A 17,506-nucleotide genomic window follows, 5' to 3' on the forward strand; every position below is an offset into this window, starting at 1 on the left:
ACTGATGCCAGCAAGAGTAAAGGCATGATGTGATTTGTTTTTACAGTCGCATTGGAGTTATTGCACTCTTGAATTGATGAGAGAATGCTTTTTATCTTCAGAGCATGGAAGTGCTAGGTTTGAATCTTGCTTATGCTACAAAAGATTTCTTTTTGCAGGGCTGTCTAAACTAGTCAACAAAGAAAACGGGGTTTTTTTGTTTTCTTATCTGCGTATTATTAAGAATTCTTATAAATCATACCACAAATATGAATATTTACCTCATTTCAACAGCTGAAATAAAATTATCTCAAAAATCAACATCTGTTTTGTCTGTTTAGATATACATCTCTGATTAGGATGGTTTGGACATCTTACATGAATTGTTGTTCATGTCAAAAACAACTCGCCAGTGTCACTAATATTTACAGTTCTATTGCCAAATTACTCTGTATATCACATATAACTTTACATGTAAGCCAGACTTCCAGACAGTTCTTGAGCACCTCCTCTGGAAAAAATCATGTAATGAGCAAGAAACTGGTAGACCTAGCTTTGTTTTCTATCGCACAGGTCTTTGTAGAATAGAACAGCTCAACTCTCACTGACTATAGTAAAAGTTGAGGGTCTCTTCCACCTTAGCGGATTTAAGTAATAGCCAAAATATGAGTATTTAATGCATTCATCATACATAACATGAAAAGACACTGAAATTGAAATCGAAAAGGATCAGTGCTGCTTCTGGAGAAGGCAATCTTTCAAAAGAGAAGAGATTACCTCTGCAGAAGAGAAGGCGATGTCACTACTCAGTGATAAAGAAGCAATCTGCCTTAATTTGAAAGGACCTGCCTAATGAGCCATGCTTGGTTCCCTTAGACAAATTTATTACTCTCACTTAACATGGACATCATTATTAATTAGGCAAGCAGGAGTCATACCATCCTGTCAGCAGAGATACTGGATTACCCTGAAGCTGGGTGTAAGCCAAGGACTTGCCTCACAGCCCATCCTTCAGCAGGACTGCTTTCCTTCTAGTAGGGAACTAGCATACTGCTACAAGTTTTGTGACTGTTCCTCTTCAGCGAATCTGTACCAGTTCACATTGAGAACACCAGGGCAAATGCTACAGCTAATTATTAATGGCATGAAAGAGTTCTTAAAAAATCAACATGGAATTGGCTCACTAGTACGTGATTATAAAAATACAGGGTTATAGCAGATTCTTAAATGGGTAGAATAACATTTTATATTTTAGCTGAAATAACCATTTGGTAAAAGTTAATTAATGAAGACTCCTGCGTAATCCGGACCTGGTTTTGAAACTTGTGACAAGTTTATGTTAAACTTGTGGAGTCCTTGGACAATTCTTAGTTGGATTTGTAAGACAAAATTTTGCTTTGAATTTCTACCTTTACAAGGACATTTGGATAGCTATCTTTTACCTTTTTCTATATATTTTTTCCTACAGCTGTCTATTGTACAAATAGAAACATGGTTAGATACAGGTTTCACTTTTTAGATACCTGACCATAAACGAAAAATTAAAGAAAGATCTTGCAGCTAAAAGGAGCATAAGCAGTACTAAAGGGAGCCTTGCACCAAATTATTTTTACAAGTAGAATGAGATACCACTAAGTAGGAAATGAATACCTCATATGTATGTCAACCATGCTTTTCAAACTATAGTAAAACATTTAAATATATTTGACTTGACCTTTTCTTACCATGGACTTAACCATAAACATGGATATCAAAAACGCAAGTACATACAGACCATCAAATTACAGCTAGTCAAAAAAATGAAACTATTATTCTATGCAAAATTATTATTTCTATGTAAATGTTGAATTTTGTTTTCATTCCAAAAAAGAACTTCACAAAATTTAAATTCCCGTAAAATATTTCAGATCTTTAAAAAATGTTTTTCTGGTATGAATAAATTTTCTTTTGAATTTTATTTTTCTTTTTTTGTATTACTTTGCTTTACTCTGTTCTATTAATGAGTACAATGTGTGTGTTATTTGTCATAATAGGATTTAGTAGTTGATATATTGTAAAATTTTTATATCCAAACCACTGGGGGGAAATGTTACCTGCTATTGATTAGATCTTTTCTAAAGCAAATTATGTTCTCATTTTAATGTATAAATAGCAAAACCATGGTTTAATATTGTAGATCCTATTTAGCTCTTATTTCTCTTTTCATCCTCTAAGATTGATGTAATGCTTAATAAAATCTAGTGCAATTATTGCCAGCAATGTTGGTAATAAAATGCACAAGCTTTTATTTAATCACTTCAAAAGACTATTTTGAGATTTCTGAATTTTTCAAACGCATTTTAACAGAGATCAGTCTCAGTAAAACTTTTAACACTTTCATTTGTCACAGTGTACACAAGAACTCTTCCCTTTTTCCTAACCAGTGTATTCTTCCCAAAAGGAAAAAAAACCTGTAAGAAAGGGAGAGTCTAACAATGTAATGTAAAAGCGTTAAACCTTAGCTGGGCTCAGCTAGAGATATGCATTCTGGAACCGTGCATTGCACTAAACTCCCTCCCATTTAAAAACAGGGACTATTGGTTCATTTTTTTTTTTTTAGTGACTGTGATTCCTGTGATCCCACATAGTGCCACAGTCTTGTTTCAAATAAGGTTTAAGAGTTTTGTGCACAATTGTGTTAGTAAAAATTAATGGTTCTCTACTGACTGTTGACAAGAATAGGTGAAAATGAGTTCAAAATATTTTTAGTTTCTTCTGAGGTTGTAGCTATGAAGAACTTCCTTGGGACAGATACGTACCTTACACACGAGTTTTGTCAGACTCTGTGCTGAATAGGTCCATTTGGTTATAGACCAACATACACGTTCAATCAGGTGTATCTCTGGGAGCTTAAAGAGTTTAAGACCCTGCTTCAGATCTGTTGGAGGAGAAGTGCTGTTATACTACACGAAGTAGCTGTTCTTCCCTGGAGGAGTGAGGGTTGCCCAGTGCTTTTACTCATCCAGTTCCTATTGATGGGGTTTGTATTGTCAGGTGCTAGATACAAGGTTTTATGTTGCTACACGTATCCACAAGATTAAACATTTTTCACAGTGCTGCTGCTCTGCGCTTTGAGGCTGAGCATGTAGTAGAGCATAGGTGTCATTAACAACAACCTAGACATTATGATCTCTAATCTCTTTTTTAAATGCTAGTCAAAACATGCTGTGAGCAGAATTGACATTTTAGTTTTAGCAGAAGGGCCTGAGTGGAAATTAAAAAAAAAAAAAAAGAAGACAAAAAAAAGAGACAAAAGTATTTGTCATAGGACATAGGCTATTATTCAGCTACATCTAACTAGTTCAACTACACAGTCCTTTGAACACTTGGAAAAATATCTGTGAGAATATTAATTTCTTTGGAAATGCTATTTTTAAGATCTAACAGCCTATGTTCATTCTGATTTTTCCATCCGTGACTTAAAACTACTGAGCTTTTTATGACAATGAGCTACTAAGCTTAGGATTTGATGGAAGTAAGGAATGAGATTGTTCCACAGTGACTGGTCATTTTAAAATCTGAGCAACTTGGTTTTGTCGTGGTGATTGCAAAGAGAGGATAAGTTGCCTCCATACCTGATTATTCCAGAAACTGTAAAGCAGTTTTGAACCAAGAGCATTCACGAATGCTTGCCATACTGGCTTTCTCGAGCAGGTCTGTCACATGTCTACGGAATGAAAAGAAAGAGGAAAATAGTGCTTACTCTTCCATTGCCTACTTATCTGCCTGAGTGCAGCAGTTTCATACGGATTCCTGTTTTATGTATTTCCATTTCAGTCAGCTTTAGGTTCCTGGTTCTCTGCCCTAGAGACAGCTGGCTTGAACAACATAAGGTGCTCTTCCAGCTTGTATCAGCTGGTTACAGTCCCCTTGGTCTATTCAAGTTGTGTATAACCAGAAGGCAATACTGTCCTGTAAGTCTCCTTTACTGATCCCAACTGTGTGCTCTACTATGGGGTAGCATTGTAGAAATTGCATCCAAGCTACATATACTCAAATTTCCACATGTATTTGCAAGAACAGCTAGTGAGCTTGTGTCTTGTGACAGGTACTTTGCTGTAGTAGGGACAAAATTAAGTAAAACTCTTTCTGCAAGTGAATTTTTCACAAGGACAAATTGCATGCCTGAATTTTAGCATAAAGCATCCTATATTAAAAAAATCATTGAAAAAATTTTTAATGATGGATTTCCTGATTAACTCGGTTATTCTTTTATTTAGTGCCAATTACAAATGCTAGCAATCATTAAATATTATATATTCATAACCTGATATCCATTGTGTGGCGGTGTGTTGAAAGTAAAGCCAAAATTAGCTTCTTCCTCCAGGTCCAAAGCCAGCAACCTAACCACTGGCAGCCACTATAGTCTCTACTGGCAGTATGCAGCTATAGACAAATTTTATGTTGGATTTTGTAAGCCACCAGAAATGTGAACTTGTTTTGTCTAGTCTCTATAGGGAAAATAGAACAGATGGACTTTTCATACTGCTTAAATAAATCGATTGCTTCCTCTGGCCAGCCTTCCAGAGTAGGGTTGGTGAGTCAAAGAGGTCAGAGAAGCTATTTGTGTTCTTCTCATGTGAATAGAAAGTTGACACCTTTTATAGAATTGATCTAATTTAAAAGCATATAGCTGATACCATTTTTGAGAATTGATTTGTTAAACTATTGGAAGTTATGCTATGTTGTTCTGTACTAACCTGAATGTAGGTGGCCTGTTCAAAATTCATTGAAATTTGAGTGTTTAGACCAAAACCCTAATTTTCAGTTCCTGAGCTCTCAGTAGTTGCTACCTTGTTATATCATTAAAAATGCCTTTTAAAAATGCTAGGTTTGAGGCATAGATGTTTGCAGTTAAAAATATTAATTGATGTATGCCAGATTATATAACTTCAGGTTTTCATCAGGACAGTGATCTACTGGACCGGCGGAAACATTGCTTCAGTGTCCAGTCTGAATCTGGAGAAGATCTTTACTTTTCTGTGGAACTAGAGTCTGACCTAACACTATGGGAAAAAGCCTTCCAAACAGCAACTTTTTTAGAAGTTGAACGGATACAGGTGAGAACAGCTGTTGTGATGATTACTTTTTTTCACATTAACAAATGAGGTCTATATGAAATAATGATGCAATTTAAGAAATTTGCTGACTTCCTGCAGCTGTCAAATTATTATTGTTTCATGTATGAACAAAATCGTACCCAAGATACATTATTCCTTTTTCACACGTTTCTTGTTTCATTCGTATTTACTCATCAGATGGGCAGAGGAGAGATGGATGACATCCAGGTACATATTGCTGCTGGATTTTATAGAAAAATTACATAACATAGTATTTAAAGATAACTCTGTTTTTCTCACATGACCAAAAAGCCATGTTTCTTTGATTTGAAAAAGGAGAAAAAAATATCCACCACAATTATAATTCACCTGATCCTAGTTGTTATGTTGATGTTCTCATAATAAAAAATACATGTAACTGGAACAGCTTTAGTTGAGGTTCCCATGAGTTATTCTGTATACACACCTACAAAAGTCTTATTAATATATCAGCCTGTGCAAGTATTGGTTAACGCGCACTTTTGCTGCACTTATTTTCTGCATCCTCCTGGGAATGCAAGCACTGACAGTTTTTTATTTAGACAAATTGTTAGTTATGTATTAGCCCCCTTCTGACCTATAAACCAACACATGCAGATGGACTGAATTAGTATATACTAGTGATGATCCATTCTGCAAGAACTATGCTGCTGTCAGTTGTAAAGCACATTATCTTTTGTTGGAAGAGGAGTCGAAGAAGATTCAGCTTTTCTCTTTAAGTTCATGCACTCCGCTACCTTTTACAGGAGCTATTCTTACCTTCTGAACTCCTACTGATAAGCGGAAAAATATAAGTGTAGTTTTTCTGTATAAAAATTGCAACAATATATATCCTCTGCTACAAAAAATGTGAGATGCTTTGTCTTTCTCATATAACTGACTGAAACATTATTTGTAGAAGCACTACTGTGCCATCAGTAAAAGAATATATGGCAATTTTCTTGAATAAGTTTTATCCCGGAAGCCACTTCGTATTTGTTCTTCTCTAATATTGATTCATATTGTAGGATTTTTAGCTTTTGGTTTGGTTTGGTTTGTTTTTTTCTTTTTTCTCTTGGGTTTTAGAATTACATTTATTCAAAATTGCTCCCATGTTTCCCAAAAAAGTATTTCCCTAATAATCTTAACCTCAGGTTAATCTTAACCTTTCCAGCTTTCTTTTCACTCTACTGACATTCAGAGTAGCAATTATGAACTTGAAGTAATGATTTCTTGAGACAGAATTCCTGAGATGGGTTATAGCAAATTTGTGAATGTGAACAAACAGGCTTCTCATGATAGATTATTATTGTGGAACTCACACTTACGATTTCACTTTTTTTTTTTTTCTTTATTTCTTGCCTCTCTTTCTATATCTCAGTTCGGAAAAAAAATTAGAATATTAATTTTTAGCATAACTGATCTTGGCCTCCTCATTTTTTCTTTCAGCAATTTGTTACTGCTTTCATCCACCAATTTGCAGATTCAGATAAAATCTGGTTTGACTAAGTAGTGGTATAGTTTGTCTCCAACAAGTTCTTTCATTGCTCCATAAGAAACACAGGTGACAAGTACAAAATTGAGGTATCAACTATACGTTTTTACTAAATTTGTGTTTTACGCAATCATATTCATATGAATATTCAAATTTCATGTGAATGATAATCCAGCTGTGTGCAGGTTTGCCTTACTGTGAAATCATATAATTTAGAAAATATAACTGCAGTTTAAAACTGCCATTTAAAATTATTCGAATGTGTTGTGTACTATTCCGTAATCATAAACATAATAACAGAGTTACTCAATGAGTATAAATTGGCATTAACCTCTATGAAAGGTTAATCAGGGCCCTATTCTGATTTAATTCTAAAGGATATATCAGAAAATAATATATTTTTAAAATACCTCACTATAAATATGTAATAAATTCTGTTTAAACCTAATTCATTGCTTCTGCCAGAGGTGTATCTAAAACAAAAATCAGGCAGTTTTTTGTTTGTTTTTTTTTTCTTTAGGAAAGAAATATATTAAAAGAAACATAGTCAAGCTGCTAATAATTTAGCAATAATATGTGGTACAATATTGTAGTGGTGCCACTGTGGTGTGTTACAGGCAATCTTTAGTTAGTTTTCTTTAGAGTAGTAAGAGACGTTAAACCGTTTTCCTAATTACCTATTAAAAGAAAAAAAAATGTAGTTGAAATGGAGATCCTTTTTCCTTTTTATCTCACAGCATTGTTATATGAAGAATCTGAGACTATTATAGCGTGCATAATGGTGTGCAATTATATATGATTGTCAGGTTCCCTTTCTGTTCCTGCTACTTTATGCTAAAATTTTCACCACTTCATCATTATTATTTTTTTCTTGCTGTCCTTCTTGTTTGTACTGGAGTTGTTTGTACCCTAATATAAGGATTATTGTGTAAGCTGCTTTGCGTTACAGTACTTTAACCTTTGTCTCCATTGAAGTTGAGTCTGAATTTGAAAGTCTGAATTAAATGTTGGACTTATACTACGGTTTCCTTTATCTTCAGAGATAGCTTACACTAGGTTTACAACGTATCATTCTTTCCATAATTTAAACTGTGTGTATTGAGGGAGTAGAATCTAAGGAACAACTTTGGGTTGTCTCCTTCAGCCCCTGCCTGACCCATTGAATTATTCAGAAAGTCTATTTCAGATTCTGTATTCTGTGAGAGAACAAGAGACGAGTGATGAAATATCTTCTGCTTCTTTTGGGAGGGGGATGCTTCAGTTCTGATAAGGTTTTCATGAGCTCTATGTGAGAAATCAGCAACCAAAGCCAAACATCCACAGTATATATTATTAATAGTCACTGTTAATGATTTAAAGCGTTTCTTAAATGTATGAGAAATTTTAAATTATCAAGTCTCCTCGGAAGAATTTCTGCATTTTTTTTTCTCCAAATGTCTGAATTAAAAGGCAAATTAAAGAAAATAAAGATGAGAAAAATGTTAACAGAGTTAAGGAGTGTCTGAAAGTTCACATTCTTACTCTCATCTATGACCAGATCGTGTGCAAGTGCATACAACACATGCATAAAGCAAGAGACATTCTTCCCAAAATAAATGAAAATCTCGCTGTCCAGAGAGCCTTTTGTTATTCTCACGTTTTTACTTCTCTGTAATGGAATATATGATCCGAGGTAATAGACTGGTCTTACGTATAAGTAAAGAATAAATAAAGCATCAGCATAGACTGGTTGTCTAAACCTTACAATGCAGTTTCTTCCTACTGATAACCGCATTGAGCTGAACTAGGTATTTCTCCACAGACCGTGCGCTGCCTTTTGTAGAAACAACCTTCAGTCTGGGAAGCGGGTTGCTTTTTCAGTGCAGCATTGAACCGAGACTGATATGTCGTGTTTCTCATAAATCTTAACTTCTCAGTGAAGCTAATTAGCCCAGGGACAGCGCTGTGCTTAAGCAGAGATAGCTGTGCCAGCCCAGCGTGGTGCTGCAATGCGCATTGTAGGCTGACCTCTGGCGTGGAGGTGGGAGGTCAGATGAGTTAGATGGCCATACATATTTTAAACCTGATATACTGTGTCCTTGCCAAATTTTAATTCTCAGTAAAGGCTCTATGTCTGTTCTAGATATCTTGGAGGTCTACAAATAAAAATGTAGTTTGCGTCTTGTAGGAAGTTATTGAGATAATTCTACAAAACTGTACATCTTTTGCTTTGCATGTGAAAGCTGAGCATTTTTGCGTATGTGAATTCATTAAGTAGTAAGTCACTGTGAAATAGATTATTTTGCATTCTTTTCTTCTACTAATGAGATGTTGCCAAAGGCAGTATCCTCTCCTTTTCTAACAACACAGATTTATGATCAAAGTTTATGTATTCACAGCAGTTTTATGGTGTAGCTGCTCCAAAAAAGGACACTTTTATTTGCTAATATAAACACAAATACCGTATGACTGCAACACTACAGAGCTGAATCATTGATTTAGTAATTAAAAATTTTGGGGATTTATGCATTAATAGTTATAATGATCAAGTGCACCTCTATACTGAATGAATTCATATTTTATACATGTAGTGAAGTACGTGAAGTTCTTTCAGTATTGGAAGCTACAATAGACCAGTCACTGCTTTTCATCTCAACAGCAGCAGCAGGAAACCTTTCATTTACTGACACGCAATTGTAGCTTTTGAACACCTGTGGTGGATCACAAAGTAACATATGACATCATCTTGTAAAACACGTGTCATGGATTGTTTTTACTTCTGAGTTATAGATGCCCATGCCTTGTCTATAGACTTGCTTAAATCCTGCACTTGTGCCCCACTGATAACTAACAGTGTCCTTCAGCTTCAGTGGATATCACTGTGTTTGAAACCTGGATTCTAGAGCTCCAAGGTGTGTGCACAAAGATTAACCAACAACTGTTTGTATGCATTTGAGACCTGATTTGATCAATGAAAGCAATTCACTCAAATACTTCAGTTCCAGAAAAGAAATCTATATTGAAGTGTAAGAAAGTAAAATTTAATGTAAGCATAGAATGTATATAGCTATGAAATTTTCCATTTTCCTTCATTACAACGTTTATTCCAACTCTTAGAAGCTGTTAATAAGCCTTTCAGCTTCTTGTGTTCTGGGGATGACCATTTGGAATCCAACGAGCCCACCCAAAGAATATATAAGTAAAAACATGTGATTTATCCTTAGTAATCAAAATGCCAAAAATAATAATATATTCTTTTGTAACACTGATAATTTAGTAACTTACATTGTTCCCGTGTTTACAATTTATATTTTGGTTCTTTGACACATTATATATCATGGAAGTTTTTGTTCTCATTTTGTATATTTAGTGGCTACAGCAACATTTGAGTAATATAACTATATTTTATTTAATCTGGAGATTAAAATTTCTGTAAAATAAGAATGGTTTCTTCAAAGAATTTACATCAGATTTGGAAGTGGTTTAGTTTTTTTATGTATCTTGTAATGAAAAGTGCAAGTTTGTTATTTTGTACCTGAAGTCAGCCTTCAGGCATAGCAATAGTTTTGATCCTGAAAACGAGACTATAGTTGTCTCATAGCATGTATTGAAGTGTGGTGTTATGGAAATAAATAGATGCATAGATTTAAAAATCATAGAATGAGAAAGTCTTCCAGGACCTCAAGTTTTCTCATAGAAACCTTTGAGAAATATTGGTCCACTTTTCAGATTTTTTTCAGCCTTTTTCACTGAGATTTAGAACAACACAAAAAAACCTGAACAGCATACCAAAGAGATATTTTACAAATGCTTTTTTTTTTTTACAAAAAAGATAAAAGGAATATATTAATGTCAGAGGAAGTTACCAGGTGCCAAAACAAATCATAGAATCATAGCATCATAGAACGGTTAGACTTGGAAGGGACCTTAAAGATCATCTAGTTCCAATCCCCCTGCCATGGACAGGGACACCTCCCACTAAACCATATTGCCCAAAGCCCCATCCAGCCTGGCCTTGAACACTTCCAGGGATGGGGCATCCACAACTTCCCTGGGCAACCTGTTCCAGTGTCTCACCACCCTCACAGTAAAGAATTTCTTCATAATATCTAATTATCTACGCCCTTTCAGTTTAAAACTGTTACCCTTCATCCTGTCGCTACACTCCCTGATGAAAAGTCCCTCCCCACCTTTCCTGTAGGCCCCCTTTAAGTACTGAAAGACCGCTATAAGGTCTCCCTAGAGCCTTCTCTTCTCCAGGCTGAACAATCCCAACTCTCTCAGTCTGTCTTCATAGGAGAGGTGCTCCAGCCTCCTTATCATCTTTGTGGCCTCCTCTGGGCTCGTTCCAATAGGGATTCCAGAGCTGGATGCAGTACTCGGGGTGGGATCAAAAATAAAACTTCCCTATTAGTAGCTATCATTGGTAAACCACGGAGGCAATTCTGATTCTGATTTATTTTTTCCCTAATGGAAGCAAAGCCTCTTACAATACTTAGAAAACTTCATCACTGATATAAAACCTTTGATTTGAAATACACTGGCAATAAATTGACACAAATCACACACAAATGACTTAATTCTGATAATAATTTTGATAATTTTGAGAAACTTTAGAATAAAGACACATAAATACTGGTCCTAGAAAGAAATTGAAGGAATGTGTTCTGTGGTAACTACCTTCTCTGATTTTTCTTTTACAGTGCAAGACGTATGCCTGTGTTTTGGAGAGTCATCTTATGGGACTTACCATTGACTTTAGCATGGGCTTTGTCTGTTTTGATGCTGCCACAAAGGTAAAGATCTAAGACTTGTTTCCATCACATAGACTTGTTTCCATCACATCAAATTAATTATTATTACCTGTTATTTCTTATATTTTGGGATAAGTAGTACATCCTTAAAATGTACTTCTTATTTTTATCACAACAGATCATCTCTTGTCAAACCTCTTGCTTTAGTTTAAACTTGGGTGTGATTTCTAAATGATGTGAAAAATTGTATTCTGCTATGTGCTTGTTATTGAAGAGTCAATAACAATATCATTCTAAAAACAGCATCAAGTCTTCATTGTTTAATTTCACATGAAAGCCCAGCCTGATTCAGTTTGATGTTTCTTTCACTGGTGCATCCTTGGTTTTGATAGGAAATAATCTTCTTGGTTCCAAGCTGATCTGCGAGCTTTGAAAATAACTTGCCTTTCTCTTCTCCTGTTTCATGAGTGGGAGTGTGTGCTGTTACAGCAATTCTCAGTTTATGTTTTAGATATTTTTGTTCAAGTGTCTGTAAAAAGACAAATTACCCATGGTCTGTATTTCTCATGCTTTTCCCATCAGCCTTAAAAAAACTCAGTACAATTGATTAAATATTTTGCTATATCAAGTGAATAATACGACATCAGTTTCCAGATTATATTAATGCAACTCCAAATCTCAGTAAAATCATCGAGACCCTACATATGTTTACATTTGCACTAACAGTTCACAAGTACTAAAATGTAAGCAGGCTTCATTGCTACTACTTGCCACTGCTGTTATGGGAGAATGTGAAATATTTTTTCTGGGTTCCATTTCTCTTCAGTACATGTTTTCCTTTGAGATGCCACAGCATATTTTCTTCAGAATATGCTCCTGTCCTCTATCTTCAGTCAAACCTTCCCACAACATTAGTCCACTGATCAGAACCCTTTTATTCTTTCCACTCCATTGTACTGTTTGCTTGCACAAGGTGTGGTGAATTTGAAATTAGAATTATAGAATCATAGGGTTGGAAGGGATCTCTGGAGATCGTCTAGTCCAACCCCCCTGCCAGAGCAGGGTCACCTACAGCAGGTTGCACAGGAATGCGTCCAGGCGGGTTTTGAATGTCTCCAGAGTTGGAGACACCACCACCGCTCTGGGCAGCCTGTGCCAGTGCTCTGCCACCCTCAAAGTAAAGAAGTTCTTCGTCATGTTTAGGTGGAACTTCATATGCTCAAGTTTGTGCCCATTGCCTCTTGTCCTGTCCCCGGGCACCAGTGAAAAGATCCTGGCCCCACCCTCCTGACACCCACACTTTAAGTATTTGTAAGTGTTGATAAGGTCCCCCCTCAGTCTTCTTTTTTCCAGGCTGAAGAGACCCAAATCCCTCAGCCTTTCTTCATAAGAGAGGTGTTCCTGTCCCCTAATCATCTTGGTAGCTCTCTGCTGCACCCTCTCCAGCAGTTCCCTGTCCTTCTTGAACCAGGGAGCCCAGAACTGGACCCAGTACACCAGGTGTGGCCTCACCAAGGCAGAGTAGAGGGGGAGGATGACTTCCCTCGACCTGCTGGCCACACTCTTCTTGATGCACCCCAGGATGCCATTGACCCTTTTGGCCACGAGGGCACATTGCTGGCTCATGGTCATCCTGTTGTCCACCAGGACTCCCAGGTCTCTTTCCACAGAGCTGGTCTCCAGCAGGTCAGCCCCCAACCTGTACTGGTGCATGGGGTTATTCCTCCTGCACCCTGCACTTGCCCTTATTGAATTTCATAAGGTTCCTCTTTGCACAGATCTCCAGCCTGTCCCGGTCTCTCTGTATGGCGGCACAGCCTTCCGGTGTGTCAGCCACCCCCCCCTAGCTTTGTGTCATAAAATTCAAATACTTGTGTATGCATATTTATTTTTGATAAGCAAATAGTCTTGTATGATTCATCAGTGAAATACGTGACTCTCAACTTAGGAGGTATGGCACAAAAAATCAGTGCAACAGAATTAAAATGCAGTGGCTCAGAAAAAAATGTGTATATTTCCCCCCATCGTCCAATAGTATTACAGCAATGCTTTTGTATAACGATAATTTGCATCTTCTTCAAAGCTCTTGTACATCTCTGATTCTCAAAAGACTTCAGACTCTTTCAAATTCATTACCTGCAGTACAAATATAGACCAAATATCAGATAGAAAGCACAGGCAGAACTGCCTTCATACATGTTACCTTGGCTGAAGGCTGTGGCACCCTTTTGGTATGTCCTTAGAACATGTACAGCAGATTTCCAGACACAGAAGAAAGCTCTAGTAGAGATACAACCTCACGTGCTTTCTCAAATAAGTCATTGTGCCTTTCCAGATGTAGAAAATTTCTGCAGACAGCATCTTGGTGAACAATATTGCTTATAAAACAGATTCTTCCTTGCCCTCACTGTTACGTCCTGGTCTGACTATGTTTGGTCCAGGAGGGGTTTGTACTGATTCTGAGCATGAGATTAAGACACAAACAAGGTTAGATGCCGCTCACTGCGGATTTATTGTTATTCCCCAGCATTAGTCACTGAAACGAGTAGAGTAAAGGAGGATGTAGAGAAAAGGCAGAAATGAGAGAAGCAGAATTACGGAGCACAGCAAGAGTATAGTCACCACCACAGGCCCGATGGTGTCTTGCTGGTCCTTGGAGTTCAATGGCGTCCCGTTGATCCGTAGTTCTCAAGTGGCGGTGGTGAGGGTCCCAACTGTGGTCTGGCATGGCATGAGTTTATAGTCCCTGTCGGCTCATATTTTGATAATCAGCATGCAGGTCATCTTGGCTTGGCCAATCACCGTTTGACGCAGTTGCTCAGTGAGATTTTCCATCCCTTGTTGCTTGGGCAGCATTTGGTTTAGCAAAGTCTTCATGCCATATTTGGGGTACCCTTGGTTGGCACATACACCACGCAGGCAGCAGCAGGTGAACTTCCAGACATCCTGTTGGTCTGCCAAAAGTCTGCACCATCTTCCCTTCAGCCCGTAGGCAGCAAACCCAACAGGAAACCTTGCAAACCTCCTGTTGGCTTGCAGAAAATTAAGCAAACTTGAGACAATTATTTTTAGGTTCCAGTCTCTCACACTCACAAATAGATTTTTTCTTTCAAAGCAAAAAGTAGGAAAATATTTCAAGGATTAAAATTGACCGCAGAAACACCAAGGCAATATTTAGCATTGACAGTAAATTTGCATTCAGCTCTTCTCTCCTCCTCATCCTACCTCATGTTCCCTACCAGGTCACATAGGTAGTATGAAAAGTACATTATAAACTCCAACAGTAAAACAAGTGCAGCAAAAAATTAGCATCTTACTTCCATTTCAAGCCAGAAGAGTCCTGACTTGGTAGGTTGGGAACCTACTCAAACTAAAATCACACTGCACAACCAAGTATCAGAAGATCCACAATGCAAGACCACTGGAGTGAAGCTTTGATGACTTGATGACAACCATAAGAAAGCCAAGAAGGAGTTTTCCATCTTCCAGGTCTCCCAAGCTTGAGAAGGCCCATAAAGCATTGTAAGACTACGAGGCAATTTTACTTTTTCCTCTCCCCTACATCTCTAAAGCCGTGAAACTATGGAATAAACCTGTTCCTTCTGGGGTGGCATCTAGCCTCAGCATCCAAAAAGTTCTGAAATTTCAAGCGAAGCATTAACTGCAGCTGAGTGCCTGGGGATCTTGAGGGTCTAAATACTGATGAAAGAAGAATCTGAAAGAGTTTTCATCAGTGTGAATGATGTAGCAGATGTGTGAAGGGATTTCCTTCAGAAAGGGAAGGGCTTCATAGGCATTATGTGGACAGAACAGAAAAGTGTAGATTTCCTCATGAACTAGAGGAAAGACATTTTTATTGCAGTGAATAGGCTGTAGTTGTAACTAGAGAAAGTGTAGTACATTTTGCATCATGTGCAACTAACATACTGTGATGCTCCTCCTCCTTCTCTCCTGCCAGCCTTGCAGTGGGTAGCAGCCCACAGAACATTTATTAGACCTGGACCAGTTTTAGAAATCTCTCAGTTGGTACCACTCATTCACTACACTTAACATACAGGTTGCAAGGAGGAGCAGGGGCCTCCTGCTGATCTATGAAATCTATCACCAACACCGTACTATGTCACCCTGGTCTTCAAAGGTCCTGAGACCACACAGCAGCTGCATGCTGCGTCAGAAGTGATTCCCTCAAAAAAAAATACTCTTTTGCATTTTTCAGTGTTGCACTTATCTCCTAGTTTCCCTTCCACTATTTCCACTTGCACTGTCCATATTTCCTCTGTATTTCTTGCACTTTCTGTGTTTTCATGTTAGACTGATAAAATCAAATTTGCCTTAATTCTTGCCAATTTTTCTTTTAAAAGTGGGGTTTATTTTCCTGCATAGAGGGAGGGACCATGCTGGTAAAGCTCAGGAATCAGTACACGGAGAATCCTGAAGGTTTCAGGGTTTGTTTCATTTTTCTTTGATACAGAAAAACAGACAAGCAGAGAGTACAGTTTAAGATAAAGACACTGTGTTAAAAATGCCTGATTTATTAGATAGCATGCATACCAGAGATATGCCACGTACTAATCCATTCATTAGGCATGGAGAACCTGTACATTGGAAATTCAAGAAAATAAATGGATAGCAATAACTGAGACTATTAAACTCATTATAGGTTTATAATATGAAGACCTCGAGACCGTGGGTTTTTTCTCACTTACAAATCCAGACCTCCCAAAATGAAGCCTTTAAAGCATAAAACCCACAAGAATCATAACTATTTTATTTCTATAAGCCATATGCAAAAGCTACTTGGAGAATGTTCTTCTGGCAAATGTCATTGAGAGCCATGTGTCACATATGCGAGTCATACTGTCTTGCAGGTCTTCCTTTCACTGTTCACCAGTCGTTGGAAAAGCTCCTTCATTCGTCTCACAAATGCAATTCTTTTGGTGCCCCAAAACTCATTATATTCTTCTGTTACCAATTAAAAAAGCACACCATCTAGAAATAAAAAAGTCTAACAAAACCAACAAAGAGCGTGCAGCTCAAAGTTAAAGCTTTGTACACACAAATACAGATACACATTTTTGGCATGAATGGAAGTGGTACATAAGCAAATCTAATGAGAAATTCTTCAAGTTATCTAGTCAGATAGAACAATATATTGTCAATGGATTCCTTGCAAGTGTTTTCAAGCTTCTGTTATACAGTCACTTAAATAAATTGCATAAGTATAAGTAAACTACAGCACAAGATCCACAAAAAAGATTTTACATAGAAAGTGTTTACATATAAAAGAGGTAAAAATATTTTTAGCTTCTCTACGGATTATTTTGAAGCAGATTGTGATATCTTAAAACTTTCAGTGTTGTATGCAGAATGCAGTTGTTATCCTCAGAAACCTACCTGCAGTGTTGCACCTTAATCAATTTATATGTTAGAAGAAAGTATAGCACTATGGATAAAAAAGAGGACATTGTGTTTTGTTAGATAATCAGGCGTTGGGCAGTGTGAGATGATAGGGATGGCTCTAATGCAATTGTATTGGAAGAGAAACAATACTGTATAATGGAACAGAATCTGTTGCCAAGTGACTGCTACAGTTGAAATGGTCAAACAACCCATAGGAAAACTGGTTTCAAAGGTGTCCTAAGTGTGTCAATCACATTTTAATGAGTACCTAAATAGAAAAACCATTACCTACTCTCCATCATTTTATATAAAGGTAAAGGTTGCAATTCTGTGAGCCAAAAATTTGTTCAGATATCTTCATTATGACAATGGCAGATATAGATTGTGTCTGTGATGTTAATGTTCTTCAACAGTATTGCTATACTCACATAAACCAAAAGATAGAATCATAGAATCTAGGAATAATTTGGGTTATAAGGGAACTCTAAAGGTGATCTAGTCCAACCCCCCCTGCAATGAACAGGGATATCTTCAACTGGGATCAGGTTGCTCAGAACCCTGTCCAACCCTGTCCAAACCCCTTGGTTTCCAGGGACAGCACATCTACCACCTCTCTGGGCAACCTATGACAGTGTTTCACCACCCTCATTGTTAAAAATTTTTTCCTTATATTTAGTCTAAATCTACCCTCTTTTAGATTAAAACCATTACTGCATGTCCTATCACAACAGGCTCTGCTAAGAAGTTTGTCCCCATCTCTCCTGTACACCCCCTTTAAGTTC

At 37.2% G+C, this 17,506-nt stretch overlaps 1 protein-coding gene across 7 annotated transcripts in view; it reads left to right on the forward strand.

Moving 5' to 3' along the window:
* SNTG1 (syntrophin gamma 1) overlaps positions 1–17,506 on the forward strand; it is a 352,251-nt gene that overhangs the window by 313,898 nt on the left and 20,847 nt on the right. For all 7 annotated transcript variants that reach the window (XM_074577005.1, XM_074577004.1, XM_074577003.1 and 4 more), the window contains 2 exons: positions 4,926–5,078; positions 11,274–11,366. In XM_074577005.1, the coding sequence (XP_074433106.1) occupies positions 4,926–5,078; positions 11,274–11,366 (246 nt within the window). The remainder of the gene's footprint in view (positions 1–4,925; positions 5,079–11,273; positions 11,367–17,506) is intronic.

The sequence above is a fragment of the Larus michahellis genome, chromosome 2 (genome assembly GCF_964199755.1).
Source record: "Larus michahellis chromosome 2, bLarMic1.1, whole genome shotgun sequence".
Classification (NCBI taxonomy): Eukaryota; Metazoa; Chordata; class Aves; order Charadriiformes; family Laridae; genus Larus; species Larus michahellis.